Source organism: Haemaphysalis longicornis, unplaced genomic scaffold (assembly GCF_048455015.1).
Source record: "Haemaphysalis longicornis isolate Haplotype H1 unplaced genomic scaffold, Haemaphysalis longicornis Haplotype H1 scaffold_6, whole genome shotgun sequence".
Lineage (NCBI taxonomy): Eukaryota > Metazoa > Arthropoda > Arachnida > Ixodida > Ixodidae > Haemaphysalis > Haemaphysalis longicornis.
Genome location: NW_027526407.1, coordinates 208030277 through 208043593, shown reverse-complemented (window position 1 = coordinate 208043593; position 13317 = coordinate 208030277). Strand labels below are relative to the sequence as shown.

The 13317-nt window shown below is 50.6% G+C and overlaps 1 protein-coding gene across 1 annotated transcript in view; it reads left to right on the top strand.

Moving 5' to 3' along the window:
- LOC144141318 (oxygen-dependent choline dehydrogenase-like) overlaps positions 1–7372 on the top strand; it is a 145585-nt gene extending 138213 nt beyond the window's left edge. The window contains exon 12 of the mRNA XM_077672890.1: positions 7106–7372. Within this exon, the coding sequence (XP_077529016.1) occupies positions 7106–7328 (223 nt within the window). The 3' untranslated portion in view covers positions 7329–7372. The remainder of the gene's footprint in view (positions 1–7105) is intronic.
- The last annotated feature ends 5945 nt before the right edge of the window (positions 7373–13317 follow it).

Genomic DNA, 13317 nt, shown 5'->3' with positions numbered 1-13317 from the left:
AAAGGTTTAAACAAGCCTTACATGCGACGTCACTTGAATTCACACACGTGGCTTTACAAAGATCGAAACCTGAGATTCTGCCACCCGTTACCTCGAATTCGGGTGGGGGGGCGGGGGGGCGGCGCCGCGCGTTGGCAGAAAACGGAGGGGAGCGTGAGACAGCGGAATGTAGGCATACTGATGTGCTAGCTATAGGGGACACACCACCGCGCGACACAAGCGCAGACACCGAAACAAGTCGGCACGTGAGCTCATTGATCCCTGTTTATACCGATTTAAACTAGTTACCATAGTAACTTTGATAATTGCAGGAAAGCTGGGGCAACTTTTATAATGGCTTTTTATCAGAACCAGTTGCTCCTTTCGCCTTTTGTAATACGTGTTAAAACACAACAAAATTGGCCTTCACTAATTTAAAAAACTGAGTCCCATTCGGGGCAAGAAGTGCGCACAAGGTAGCTTTTCTGTAGCGTCCAGGTGTCTGTATGTGGTCTGGACATTTTGTTTTCCCGCCCTGCAAACCAATCCTCAACGTATCTTTGCCGTACGACCACTTAATTCCGTAGGGTCCGGGTTACCCAGGAGGTGCTGTCGAACAAGTTCATCAAGCCGTGCGAACGAAGCGCGTACTGGACGTGAAGCGCGCCACAACAGGCCAAAAACAACCGTCGCTAAAGCAGACGACAAAGCCGTCCCTCCCATAGAGTTTCTCAATATCAACTTGAGTGGAAAGTGTTGCTGCGATCGCACGCCGCCATGGGAATTGTGGGTACTGTGGGAATCGGATTGACAGCAAGTGGCTAGTGCAACGGGCTATGGATTAGGCTTCTCGGCGCTGAAGTGTTTGTTAGTTCTGTTTTCGATATTCTTTCCCGTTTTTGGGATGCCACTTTCTGGTATTCAATGGCTATCACAGACATGTCTAAATAACAGCGTGATTCGTACTTAACGCATGTTCTCGCGTTAGCGGCGAGTTTCTTAAGATGAAGGGGTGATCCCATGCAGCGACGGCGACAAGCGACGCGGAAAACGTTACTTATAGGGTGCAACATCAGAGTGTACTGGGCGACAGCGACAAGCGAACAAAATTAATACACTGCCGGCAATGTCCTCGGTCGTCGTCGCTCACTGTATGGTCGCTGCCGTTCGCTTGTGGGCTGCTTCTGGCCGGCAAAAAGCGAGCGAGGACCGCGGCGGCCTGTGTATAAATTTATACCGCTCGCCGCTGTCGCCCACACTATAGCCACTAAATGACGCTAGCACACACTATCCGTTGTCTGCACACATTCAGTTATGATTTTCGCGTCGCTCGTCGCCGTCGCTGCGTTTCTTACTGCTTGGACATGCATGTACTGTCTTGCACTGCCCAGCATGCACTGCGTTGGGCAGGCGCTTTCGGGGGATTTTTTGGCGTCGTTGTGGGTCGTGACTTGGGTGCGCGCTCTTAGATAAAGGGGGATGCGGATGCGTTGACGGATGTGATAGTGGGTTCGGGCTGAGTAATCGCGGTCGACGATAGGGAGCTTAGTATACGTGCCTGTGCCGGTGGTGGCAAGGTGGCCGAAGGGAGATGAGCCCTTACCAGCTCATACATGGTATTGGGGATGCAGGTGTAAACGAAAGGTTTGCTGGAGGCGCTACATACAGCACCGAGGGCGTGTTTTTGAACACGACGGACAAGAAATTTTGCGGTTCCGCACGGGAGTATGCCACGTCTGGACAAGGCGAACGAGTTCAGTTTCGCGGCAGAAAAAAACTGCAGGCTCCTTTGACGGGCGCTCTTCGCGTTTCTAATCCACACTCCATATTTCACACGCAGGGTGCTCATGGCGGTCGGCTTCCTTTATGCATTCACGTAACGTGCCCTCTATTTCCATGTTTGAGCCGCACTCTGTGTTCGAAGAGAGAAGAGAGAGAGAGAGACAGAGCAACTTTATTTAGTCGCCTGCAGAGCGGTTTCGGACGGCCCTCTCACGAGAGGTTCATCCTAGCCGTGACGCGGCCTGGACGTCGTCCCGGCTTGACCCTAGGACCTGCGCCCTTGCTTCCCCGCTCGGGTCGGAGAGAGCCACCGCCTCCCCCTTCCCTCTGTGGGGTCGCTCGGTCGCTGCAAACCTAGGGCCGCCGAGACCTGCTGGACTGCCTGGAGTTGCACGTCGTAGTCATAAGTCCACTTCGCCGCCTCTAAGGGTGGTGGAAGCGTCGTTTCTTCTGCTGCCTTCGTCGCGCTGATTCTGCAGTCCCACATGATATGGGTCAGCGTGGCCCGCTCACACTCACAGAGTTTGCACACATCACTGTCGTACACCATTGGGCACATGTACTTCGCGAGCACCGGGGTGATCACGGAGTCCGTCTGTAATTGTCTGTATAAAACGGCCTCCTCCCGAGTCAACCTCGGGTGGGGAGGCGGCATCGTTCGTCAACACAGCCTGTACCACCGCACAACGTCGTTGTAGCTGGTCATCGTATCCTTGGTTCCGTCGTAGTCTTCGGCGCCTGCGTCCACGTCGTCCGAGGCGGCCTCGTTGCTGTTCGTCGCGCGGCGTGCAAGACCTCGCGCGACGGCGTTGGCCGTCTCGTTGTGGTTCGCGTTGCCCACCTGGCCCGCCACGGTTCTACCCATGTGAGCCGGGAACCATTTGAGCACCACACTGCCTCTACTGAAGCAACCATTGGCTTCGGCCTTGCGCAGAATGCGCGCGGCCTCACCGCACACACTGTTCTTGGCATAGTTGCGGATCGCCATTTTCGAGTCGCAAAGGACCGTCGTGCACCCGGGGTCTGCTAGGGCGAGTGCCACCGCTACCTCCTCGGCCTGATGTGAAAGAAACATTTTAATGAGCGATAAGTGAGAGTGGAGAGTGGACTCCGGGATCTTGCCTCATGTCACCGGAGAGTCTGGTCTTGCAAACCGGCTCGCCAGCCGAAAGGTGGTCAACAGTTCCTCGTGACGAGGGAACCACTCGTGCGACACCGTAAATGCTCTCGCAATATGTTTCTCTTGCCCTCTCTCTCTCAACAGTGTCTCCAACAGCTCAGGAAAGGAACGGGTGGATGAGAGTGGCGCAGCTGGGGTGTGAGCGCATTCCAGGAGCAATTGTTGGCACCGCGCGGTGGTGGGAAAATAGAGGCGTTCGGACGTACGTGTCTAACGCGAGACTTTGGGCGAGTCGGCACTCCAGTGAAGTGATGCTTGCAGCGTGAACAACGGGACGAAGGACGGGGAGTAGCGACACGGACACGTGGCTCTTGGTAAATTGTCGGAGTGGCATTTCGTTTTTGCGGTGAAGGTTGTTGAGGGGTCGGAATTTTAAGTGCAGAGAACTCTAGGGGCTCGCCTTGTCGTCGTAGCTAGCTCGTTGGATCCAGTAGAGCCTCACGGCGTTCCGTCGTAGCGGCTGTTGTCGCGGCGTAAACCAGAGGCTTCGAAAGCGAGGCGGTTTATATACTCATAAGAGTTCGAAACTCGTAAACCCCTGGCGCTTGTCATACATCTCCCTGTTGTGTAACGGAAAGAGAACTGTAGGTACATTTGAGGCAAAATATACGCAATTAACCAGCTGCGCCCGCGTTCATTTAGTTGGTGACGCTCGTTCGTTTGGTTTTACGATAGTATGCGACAAAAATTGGCCGTGCAACGCCGGCACGTGCGGGAGGAAAAGCAATCACAAAAGGTCGTGTCTAGAGTGCCGTCCGACGATACCATAAGCACTCCACTATATCGACGTCCACCAGCGTTTTGTGGCAAAATTGCCGCGTCTGGCAGTCCATCGCTGTAGATAACGTAAAGCTAGGCAACCTAACCTAAACATAACATATGATAACCTAACGCACGCAAAGAAATCATTTAAAACACCAAAACTAACCTAAGGCATAAAAATTACACCTCAATTAAATAATGAAAAAAGAAGCAACCGAGGCAAGAGCCGGTCTCGAACCACCGGCTTTGGGATCAAGAAGCTAAGAGGGATCCTCTACACTACAACGACTTTTTTTCTTTAATGCATGGAAATATTAGAAAACTTTAGAAGACAACACACTTAACACGCCATAGAAACACAAACAGATATCAAAGGGCAAGGACATCAGTTGAACAAAGATCAAAACTCAAGCAAGCAAACGCACGCATCCAAAGGATGCAGCCACTCTGGCGGATCACTCGCCGCAGCATAAATGCTCCGCACCAACGCCGCCTGTTGCCAAAAAATGCACTTGGTCGCCCTAGGGCGTTCCGCATGCCGATCAGTCATGCGGCACTTCCACAAGCTAAACAGTTCTAGGAAAACGAAAACGTCATATGGCACCCGGTTAACATCTTCAAATGGCAGGAATCGAATGGTGTACGGGGTGATGTCGATGTCCTTTTTTAGTTTCCGCTGCAAAACGTCCCAGAAGAACACAGCGTGCCGGCACAACACAAAACAATGATCAATTGTCTCTGGTTGATTACAGAGGCGACAATTGTCCTACCAAAGAATAGACATTCCCTTTTAGCGCAGCCATATATGTCTTGACTGGGAGTGTGGAAGAATGCAACTTGAAAAAAAACGTTTTTCCATTTGGCGGAACACACATACTTATTACGCGTTTTAAAACATTGCTTTTCTGCTGGCCCAAGTAAGGCTGGCGATAAATAGGCACCCGGAATAGACTTTCAATAAGAGTCGTCGTCATAGTTTTTCTTGACATGCTGAACAGATATTCCAAGGAAAAGCACGCGGAAAGAAAGTTAAAATACTCCACGACCTCCTTGTTGCGCTGGAGGCTTTGTCATCCCCATGGAGGCTTCGTATTATCGTCGCCCGAACACATAAGCAAAAAGTGCAAATGGAAACTTATGCGCTGGTGAAGTACAGTTAGTAAAACGGCATGATCAACCAATTTGTAGAAGAAAAAACGAGACACAAGTTGGTGCACAAACAAATGCATGAGCTCAACACACCCTGCCTTTAAAGGAAGAAACAAGTTGTCCCTGCGCATAGGTTCCCAATGAGAATGAGAACCCCACACAAATGTTACAAAAACTCTATGTAGGGCCTGAACTTTTGCTCGCGCACAGTGAAGCCATTGAAGCACATAAAGGAGCTTTGTGGCAAAGAACACATTACACACTCTTGCACGTGCAAACACAGAGAGGTCTCGCCCATTCCATGCCTGCGATGCGCGCTTAACTTGCGTGAGCGCTGATGACCAATGAGGACCTGTGTTCCGTATTTGATGTAACGGCACGCCGAGGTACTGAAGTGGGGCGCTATCCTAAATAATACCTGCTAATCTGGATGGTTTTGTTCCCCATTGTCCGCTCCAAAATCCCTTAGTTTTTTTCCATATTAACATCCGCGCCAGACACATCGCAGAACTGCTTAGTCACTGTAAGGGCTTCCTGGACACTACTTTTGTCAGCGCAAAAATACGCCATGTCATCTGCATAAGCAAGCACCTTAACTTCGCACGATTGGAAGCAAAAAAGATTTCACTCCTTGACTCTCCTGAATGCTGAGACAAAGAGGCTCGAGGTACAATGTGAACAGCAACGGCGACAGGGGGAAGCCTTGCCTGACAGACGACTTGATCGCAATCGGCTCAGACAGAATACGATTGACGATAAGCTGTGTACTGCACCGATCATAGCACAGCTTGATGCCCTTATATAACACATCACCTAAGTTGACTGCTGCCAGAAGTGCGAATAAGAAATCGTGAGAAACCCGATCAAACGCTTTTGCAAGGTCACTTTGTATTAGGGCCACCTGATCTACCGATTCGGACACGCCACGAGCAATATGAATATTTGTGTGAATACTCCTATAACGACAGACTCTTTGGCTGATGCTAGCTTTTAAATATTCGAATGTCGTCAGACGGCACTCCAGCCATGCCTGCAACGATTAGCTAGACTGCCGTAGGACGGCACTCTAGACACTGCGATCACAAAAAGAACAGAACTCACTGGCGCAGTTTCAGGCAGGGGGGCGCGAGCACTGCGAACGCGGGAAATTTGAATTGCATTGGCTAGTAGCAGTGAGCGGATAACGGCGCTTCAGCCCATTATAGCAAATCACTGCTGTGCACTTCCGGCAGCTTTCACATTTATTTATTTATTTATTTATTCATTTATTTATTTATTTATTTATTTATTTATTTAGCCTACTGCATTCGCCCAGAGGGCATTGTTGCAGGAGATACATAAAAAGTGTTCAGTGCAGAAACCAAATCATTAATCTGGTAATATGCAAAAATAAAAATCAACAGAGGCGTCTTTTAAAAGCTTGCACCAAAGAGCACTGTGCAACATCAAACGACAACAGAGCCGAGGGCAGAACAATAAAATAAAGGAGAAAGAATGAAAACAAGACGAAAGCCGAAATAAAAAATGGACATTCTATAAAAAGAGTCACAGTGGTCATCAAACATTGCAGTGGGCAGCAGCAAGCAGCAGTCATAAATAAAAAAGGTAGGGCCCATCTCCCCGCGAGGGGGACTCGAGTAAATGCGTCGCATAGGGGGTGGGTGTATTTCGTTAACGTTTAGTGTTTGGGGAGTTGGTGGTAGTGAATGCGTTGTATCAGCAGCTTCTTGACGTAGTTTGAATGAGTCAAGGATATAAGGCGCGTTCGTAGCCTTTCATTCTGTGTCGGTTTTGTGGCGCAGTGGGAAGACCACCATGTACCTTGTGTTCCACCCGCAGGGTCGTGGGATCGAAACCAGGCGCCGCTAAGTATTATTTTTTATATAGTGTAGGGGGAGTGGTGCGGACCTTTTGTTGAGAGCGAGGAGGGTAGCGTTATGCGGGAGAGGAGGAGTGGGGGAGAGGGCGCACCTGGAACGGCTGTTGCGGACGCCGAGGCACGCCGACAACGCCGGGTGACATCGTGAGTTAAAGAAATGCTCTGCGATTAAAAAACAATTGACAGGAACAAGATCACGGCTTTAAGAAACGCCGTTTTCAATGTCGCCACGCAGGTAGCACTTTAGAGCAGTGACTCAAATCTAACACCAGAGCGCCAGCGAGTTTATTTTTGTCTAGTGGTGCGGCAAACATGAGTAATGTCTTGTTTTGAATACAATGTGATCTATTGTGGGTTCCACTCCAACGCTGCAGAGTCCGCGGTGGCATTGAGTCCCTGCGCGTGGTGGACGCGTCGGTAATGCCGGCCATCGTGACGGCCAACCTGAACGTGCCCGTCCACATGATCGCCGACAGGGCGGCCAAGCTCATCCGGGAGGACTACGCGGCCACCTCCGCTCCTTCGGCTGCTTCGGCGCCATCTTCCGCCCAGAGTTCCGGTTCCGGTTCCGGGTGGCCGTGGTCGCAGCGCACTTGAAGTGCCGCCCTCCGCGAAGACCGTCATTAAAAACGAGTCATGGAGCCCCTGTCTATTTTAGAGCGAAAGCTCGACGAGGAGGACTTTGATCAGCACATTCAAGCGCGGAAAATTCAGGCCTGTAGGATAAGGGAAGGAGCTACTTCCAACTGATTTTCATAGACATGTATAAGTTATAGCAATGACACTGACAGACGATTAAACAACGCAGTTCAAAGCGCCTGTTCCGGTCCTTCACGTCCTGCGTCTGAATTGTCTCGCGCTTAAAAGTGTGTGTCATGGAGTACCAACTAGTTTGGACCCACATGTTGCTAAGTGGAACACTTTCCGCAAGTAATTGTGCTGCTACAAATTTTAGTCGGTACAGGCATGGTTAAAAGGGTACAACCGCCTCTGCAATGCCTTATTGCGGTCCCGGCACGCAGCTGACTGGCGTTATAATGTGCATACCCTGAAACACTCTAGTGCACGTATATGGCCGCTTAACGACCAGATAACCGCGCTGAGATTAATTTATTGGCGAAAAATATTGTAAAAACGCTCGGGGATTCCCGAAAGCTGCACACTTAGTAGGAACGTGACTTGTAAAGTCAGATGGAAGGCGCGTTTTTCAAACGTACCGCAAAGAAAAGTACGCCCTGGTTTTGAGTCTTAGGAAATCTACTGGGAGCTAAAATGAATTTAAAAAGGGGGATGAAGGGGAAAAATACTTTTATTGAAATGAAAAGCTTTAGGTTCGCTTAGAGAAGGAGTGAGGCTCTGTAATGATATTGAGATAGAAAATCTGGGTCTCCGACGGCATTGGTGGGCCGGACGCGTGGGCTGGGCTGGCGTGGCGCGCAGCCTCGCAGCTCTAGACTGGACGCACAAGACCGCTAGACTTCCGCAGTCAGTGTAAGGATACGGGCGTCGACATGGTCAAACGTTTAGACATTGCTTGCCTCACAATACCAAAAGGGTGAACGTGTTTTCATGAATCACGCAACACCTCTTAGGTCCGTAAAAGACGGGACATCGAAACGACGCGTAGGAACGTCTACATTGCAAGTCAGTTTAGGCATTTTAAAGAATAGCAGCACTAAAGAAATGGTTCCAATCCACGTTGTGAAGGTGGTTGGACACCCGTAACAATTACCCATGCGACGTCACACACAGGGCTCTACAAAGAGTGAAACCAGAGACGACCGAACGCCGCGACGGTGGAAAAGAAACAGAGAGAAGCGTCTGGCGAAGGGTGAGCAGTAGGTCGGCACGCACGGCTAAGGCGTCATCTCTCCCACTGCCTCCCCCTCACTCTTGTTTCGTGCGTCGCCGCCAAAAAAAAAAAAACGTCTTCTTGGCCAATCCCCCTGAGTGGGTATGCGCCACTTTATGGGCCACCACCACCACCACCAAAGTGGCCCTCCCCAGACACTGTTCCGTTCGCCCCTAATCCAAACGACGTGAACGCCGTTATCATAAATTATGCCCTTTGCACTTCACACAAAGGCTTTGAATGAGCCCAGATGGTGGACCCGCCGCTATTAGCGGTGAGCGCGACCACGGGCGGCGCTGCGAAGCGCGCCTGTGTGGCGTCGGCTTAGGGATTCCCGGATTCGTCGTCTGCTTCTCGGTGCCTCGGAATTTTTCCGAGGCAGAGGAAGACGAAGCCACGATTTTTTCTGCTCTGTGTTCGCAGCGTGATTTTCCAGTCCACGAACCTCGAGGTGATTAATCAGCGGCACGTTCCTTCGTCCGAGCGTCTCCGGTGGTGCCGGTGAGCCTGCATGTTTTTCCCAAGGCAATGGGTTTGACTGTAGGAGCCCGGTTTGCCGGTTAGGCTTAGTGTGGGTTGGAAGCCATCGTGTATAGGCCGCAGGGAAACCTGCATTGAAGCGCCCGAGGCGATCTCACTTCAGGGACGCAATGGAACATCAACCACCCGTCGCGCTCCGCCAAGCATCTCGTGGGTCACTTGCAGACGGCGCTAACGGTCCGAACGGTGATGTTCAACGAGAGATTCAAGATGAAGAGCCATTACTAGCTGGCAATCCCCAAGGTAGTCATCATCATGCAGAGGGGTGCAATCCCCCTCGGGATCATGCTCACACTGACAGTGTCCGTGCTTCCAGCCCTGTGGCGCGTCCGACGCACCCTTTCGAGGGATCGCCTGTCGAAAGAGAAGAAGATACCTCCCTCCTCTGCGACAAAGGGAAGCAGCTCCTAAATGTTCTCAGTGATGGAAGAAACAAAGTATTGCACCCAGTGCGCGAAAGGATTATGGACATCTTCTTCGACTTGCAGACAATGTTCATGTCCCTACGTACGAAGTTATCCCGCGCCGAAGGCACGATCGACGAGCTACGATCGCAGTTAGCGGAGTGCCGCCATGAAGAAGTCATCCCACATAATCCACCACCTGTCCCGCGGCAGTCCTTCGCGAATGCTCTGCGTAATCCCAGGGACTCTGCGTGCAATGCACGCGTCCCCGAACCGTCACTCTATCCTCCCCTTCAGCCTGTGCAGCACCACCCAGACAAAGAAGTTAGGCCTCTTGCAACTGACCCAAACCACGTTTTGCACATTAGGCCTCTTCTTCCATCTGCTCATCCTGGCCCCGAAACTATTACCCTGCTCAAATCAACTTTTGGCAACGATCCATCCGGAATCGGAGTGAAACAAGTTAAACTCATTCCCAACCGCACCGGGCTGACGGTAGTGTCTGCGGACCGAGCTTCGATTGAGAATCTCGAAAAAGCCATCGAAGGAAACACTCAGCTTAGAACAGCCATCAAAGTCATCCGTCCTCCACGCCGTTTGCCACAGTTTAAAATTAGTGGTGTAGACCCCAGCATCGTTCCAGGTATATTGCGCACGAACATCAATGCTCGCAATGGGTTGAATATCCGCGATGAAGAGTTTAAACACAGGACCTACTTTAAAGACCGTACTGGTAATAACGTCCATATTGTGGAGGTTTCGCCGTCCGTCTACCACATCCTGAAAGCGAAAGATCGCTTATTGATCGGATGGACGTCCTGTCCCATTAAAGAAAATTTCTACGTGGCGGCGTGCAGTCGTTGTTGCACATACGGCCACGTCGCTCTACGATGCAACTCGGAGAGTGTCTGCTGCTTGTACTGTGCGGGTGATCACCTCGCAGAAGACTGCACCCTTGCCGACAAAGAGAACGTTGTGTGCAGGGAGTGTCGCGCCGCAGGGCGACGTTTCAACCACACCTTCAACGCACAGTGCTGTTTTACGATCGAATGGAGGGTTGCCCGCATGCGTCAAAAAACTATTTATGACACCACTCCGACATCTACCTCGCCCTCTACCGTTTCCGCCTAGCACAACAGCTCCAGCTCCAACCAACCGACCGCTCAAAATTCCACATGGATTCTTTAAAATTTCTTCAGACAAACCTAGACCACACTCGTGCGGCAACTCCACATCTTGTTGATTTCGTTGAGGCAGAGCACATTGATGTGGCTATTGTTTGTGATCCATATGCCAGCGGATCAACCGTGCTTGGAGTGCCACCCAATTGGCTTCGTTTTCTGCATCAAGACACTCCCCGATGCATGGTCCTCATACCCCGGCGTAAATTTGATGTCTTTCCCCTCAACGTGTCTCCTTATATTGTAGCTCTGCGACTTCAAAATCAGCAGTTCACCATGCTTCTGATCGCTACTTATGCTGCGCCATCAGTGCCGATGGACTTTCTTTTGTCTCGGATTAATGACGTCCTCGAACGATACTGTGCTACGAATGTGATATTGGCAGGAGATTTCAACGCCCGGAATCCCATTTGGGGAGGCGATGTTTTGAACTCCCGCGGCGCCCAGCTCGCCCACTTCATCCATTCAAACCGACTCAAAATACTGAATGACCCAAATTCGGTAGCAACCTTTCAAAATGCCTACTCGGAGTCTTGGATCGACCTTACCCTTGTTTCCGGTCCCATTTGGGAAGGTGATTGTTTGTGGAATGTACATGACACGCCAACTTTATCAGATCACAAGTACGTAGTATTCGGCCTGCAACGGTTTCCACTGCCCTTGAAAAGACGACTTACCAAGGCATCATTACAATATTTGGTTGAGGAATTGGCAGCGGATGATTGGATTCAAAATTTTAACCCGCAAGATGTCTGTACGAAGTCCGCCCTCAACACAGTTCTGGACGTTTTCTATTCCAAATTAGCCAGATTAAAAAATAAGTTTGAACGACCCCTGAAGGAACACAGGGGAAACGCGTGGTGGAGCGACGCTCTGGCGAGGGAAAGATCGGCGGTGCGAGTATTGCGGAGGCGGCACCAAAAGTGCCGGGATCCACTCTTGCGGGCAAATCATCGTATTGTTTATTACAGGAGTCTCGCCGCCTACAGAGAGCACATACAGATCGCCAAGGACAAGGCCCTAAGACAGGCATGTGCAGATGCGTCCCGCAAGAGCTTGTTCGGGCAACCATTCAAAGCCGCGTTTCGGAAGCACCGAGTACCTTCTGTTTTATCCCCTCTGCACTTACCGGATGATACGTCGACAACAAGCACACTAGAGTCGGCAGGTCTCCTCCTGAAAACTCACTTCCCTTCTGATTGCCATGACGACGACACTCTGGCCCACAAAGCACTGAGGGTCGTCATTGCCAGAACCAGATACCACGCGGAAGTCCACGACGAGCTTTTTACTCTGGATGAGTTGCGACTGGCCTCCAGAAAACTGAATTTGGGTTCTGCTCCGGGACCTGATAACATCACCACTCCCATGGTTCATCTTCTTGTTCACCACATCTCTTCGTTCCTGCTTCACGTGTTCAACTCTTGCCTTCTTCTTGGCTATTTTCCTCCTCACTGGAAGCAAGCCCACGTTAAATTTTTATTGAAACCTGGACGTCCGCCAACGGAGCCTTCTTCATACAGGACAATATGCATTACGTCGATGATTGGGAAGCTGCTAGAACGAATGCTAAATTCACGATTTTACTATTTTCTACACCGTTCAGGGCTCCTTCATCCACATCAGTATGGCTTTACCTTGGGACACAACACAACAACCGCTTTGTTTGATTTGCGTAGCCGTCTGCAACACCATCGAGACCATGGTGGTCTGTCTCTTGTTATATCCCTTGATTTCGCTGGGGCATTTGACACTATTTGGCACCCCCGACTTTTGTACTTTTTTCGCACACACAATTGCCCTAGAAACATCTATGAGCTGCTAAAATCTTTCCTTGAAGGGCGCACTGTTCGTTACGAGGCGTTCTCAGGAAACATTACCCACTTCACAACAAAGGGGTCTCCTCAAGGTTCTCCCATTAGCCCGCTTTTGTGGAATGCCTATATTTTTGACATGCTCTGCATTCCCATGCCGGAAGACACGTATTTACAGGCCTACGCAGATGACACGGTTATCGTCATTCACGCGCGCACGCGCCGTCAACTAGAAGCCACTGCCCATGAAACGCTTTCCAAGATTACTACTTGGGCAGAGAAGGCGAAGCTAAGGCTAAACCCTTCCAAATGTTCTTGCCTCCTCGTTTCAAGAGGTGACCGAGGTGCGATACGGAAGCCTACCATCAGACTTCTTGGTGTAACCCTCAAGCAAGTCACCGAAATGAAACTGCTAGGAGTTGTATTTGACAACCACTTGACCTTTGTGGCCCACACCAATCATTTAAAATCAATTGTTGAGAAAATGGCTGGTTCACTCACTAGATTTGCACGCATGCACACCCTCGTCAACCGTTCTCATCTGCGTCAACTGCATCATCTGGTCGTCCTTCCTGCAATTTCCTACGCCGCTCCCGCTTGGTGGCACTTAAATCAACACCATAGTTTAAAAGCTCGAGTTCACTCATTGCTTAGGTCATCATTGTTCGCGATCACGGGAGCTTACACCACGACGAGGACAGCAGCCCTTGAGGTTATCGCCAATGCGCTCCCGTTACACATTCACCTTGACATCGCTGTGCGCATCTTTTTACTGTTTCATCATCGACAATCAAT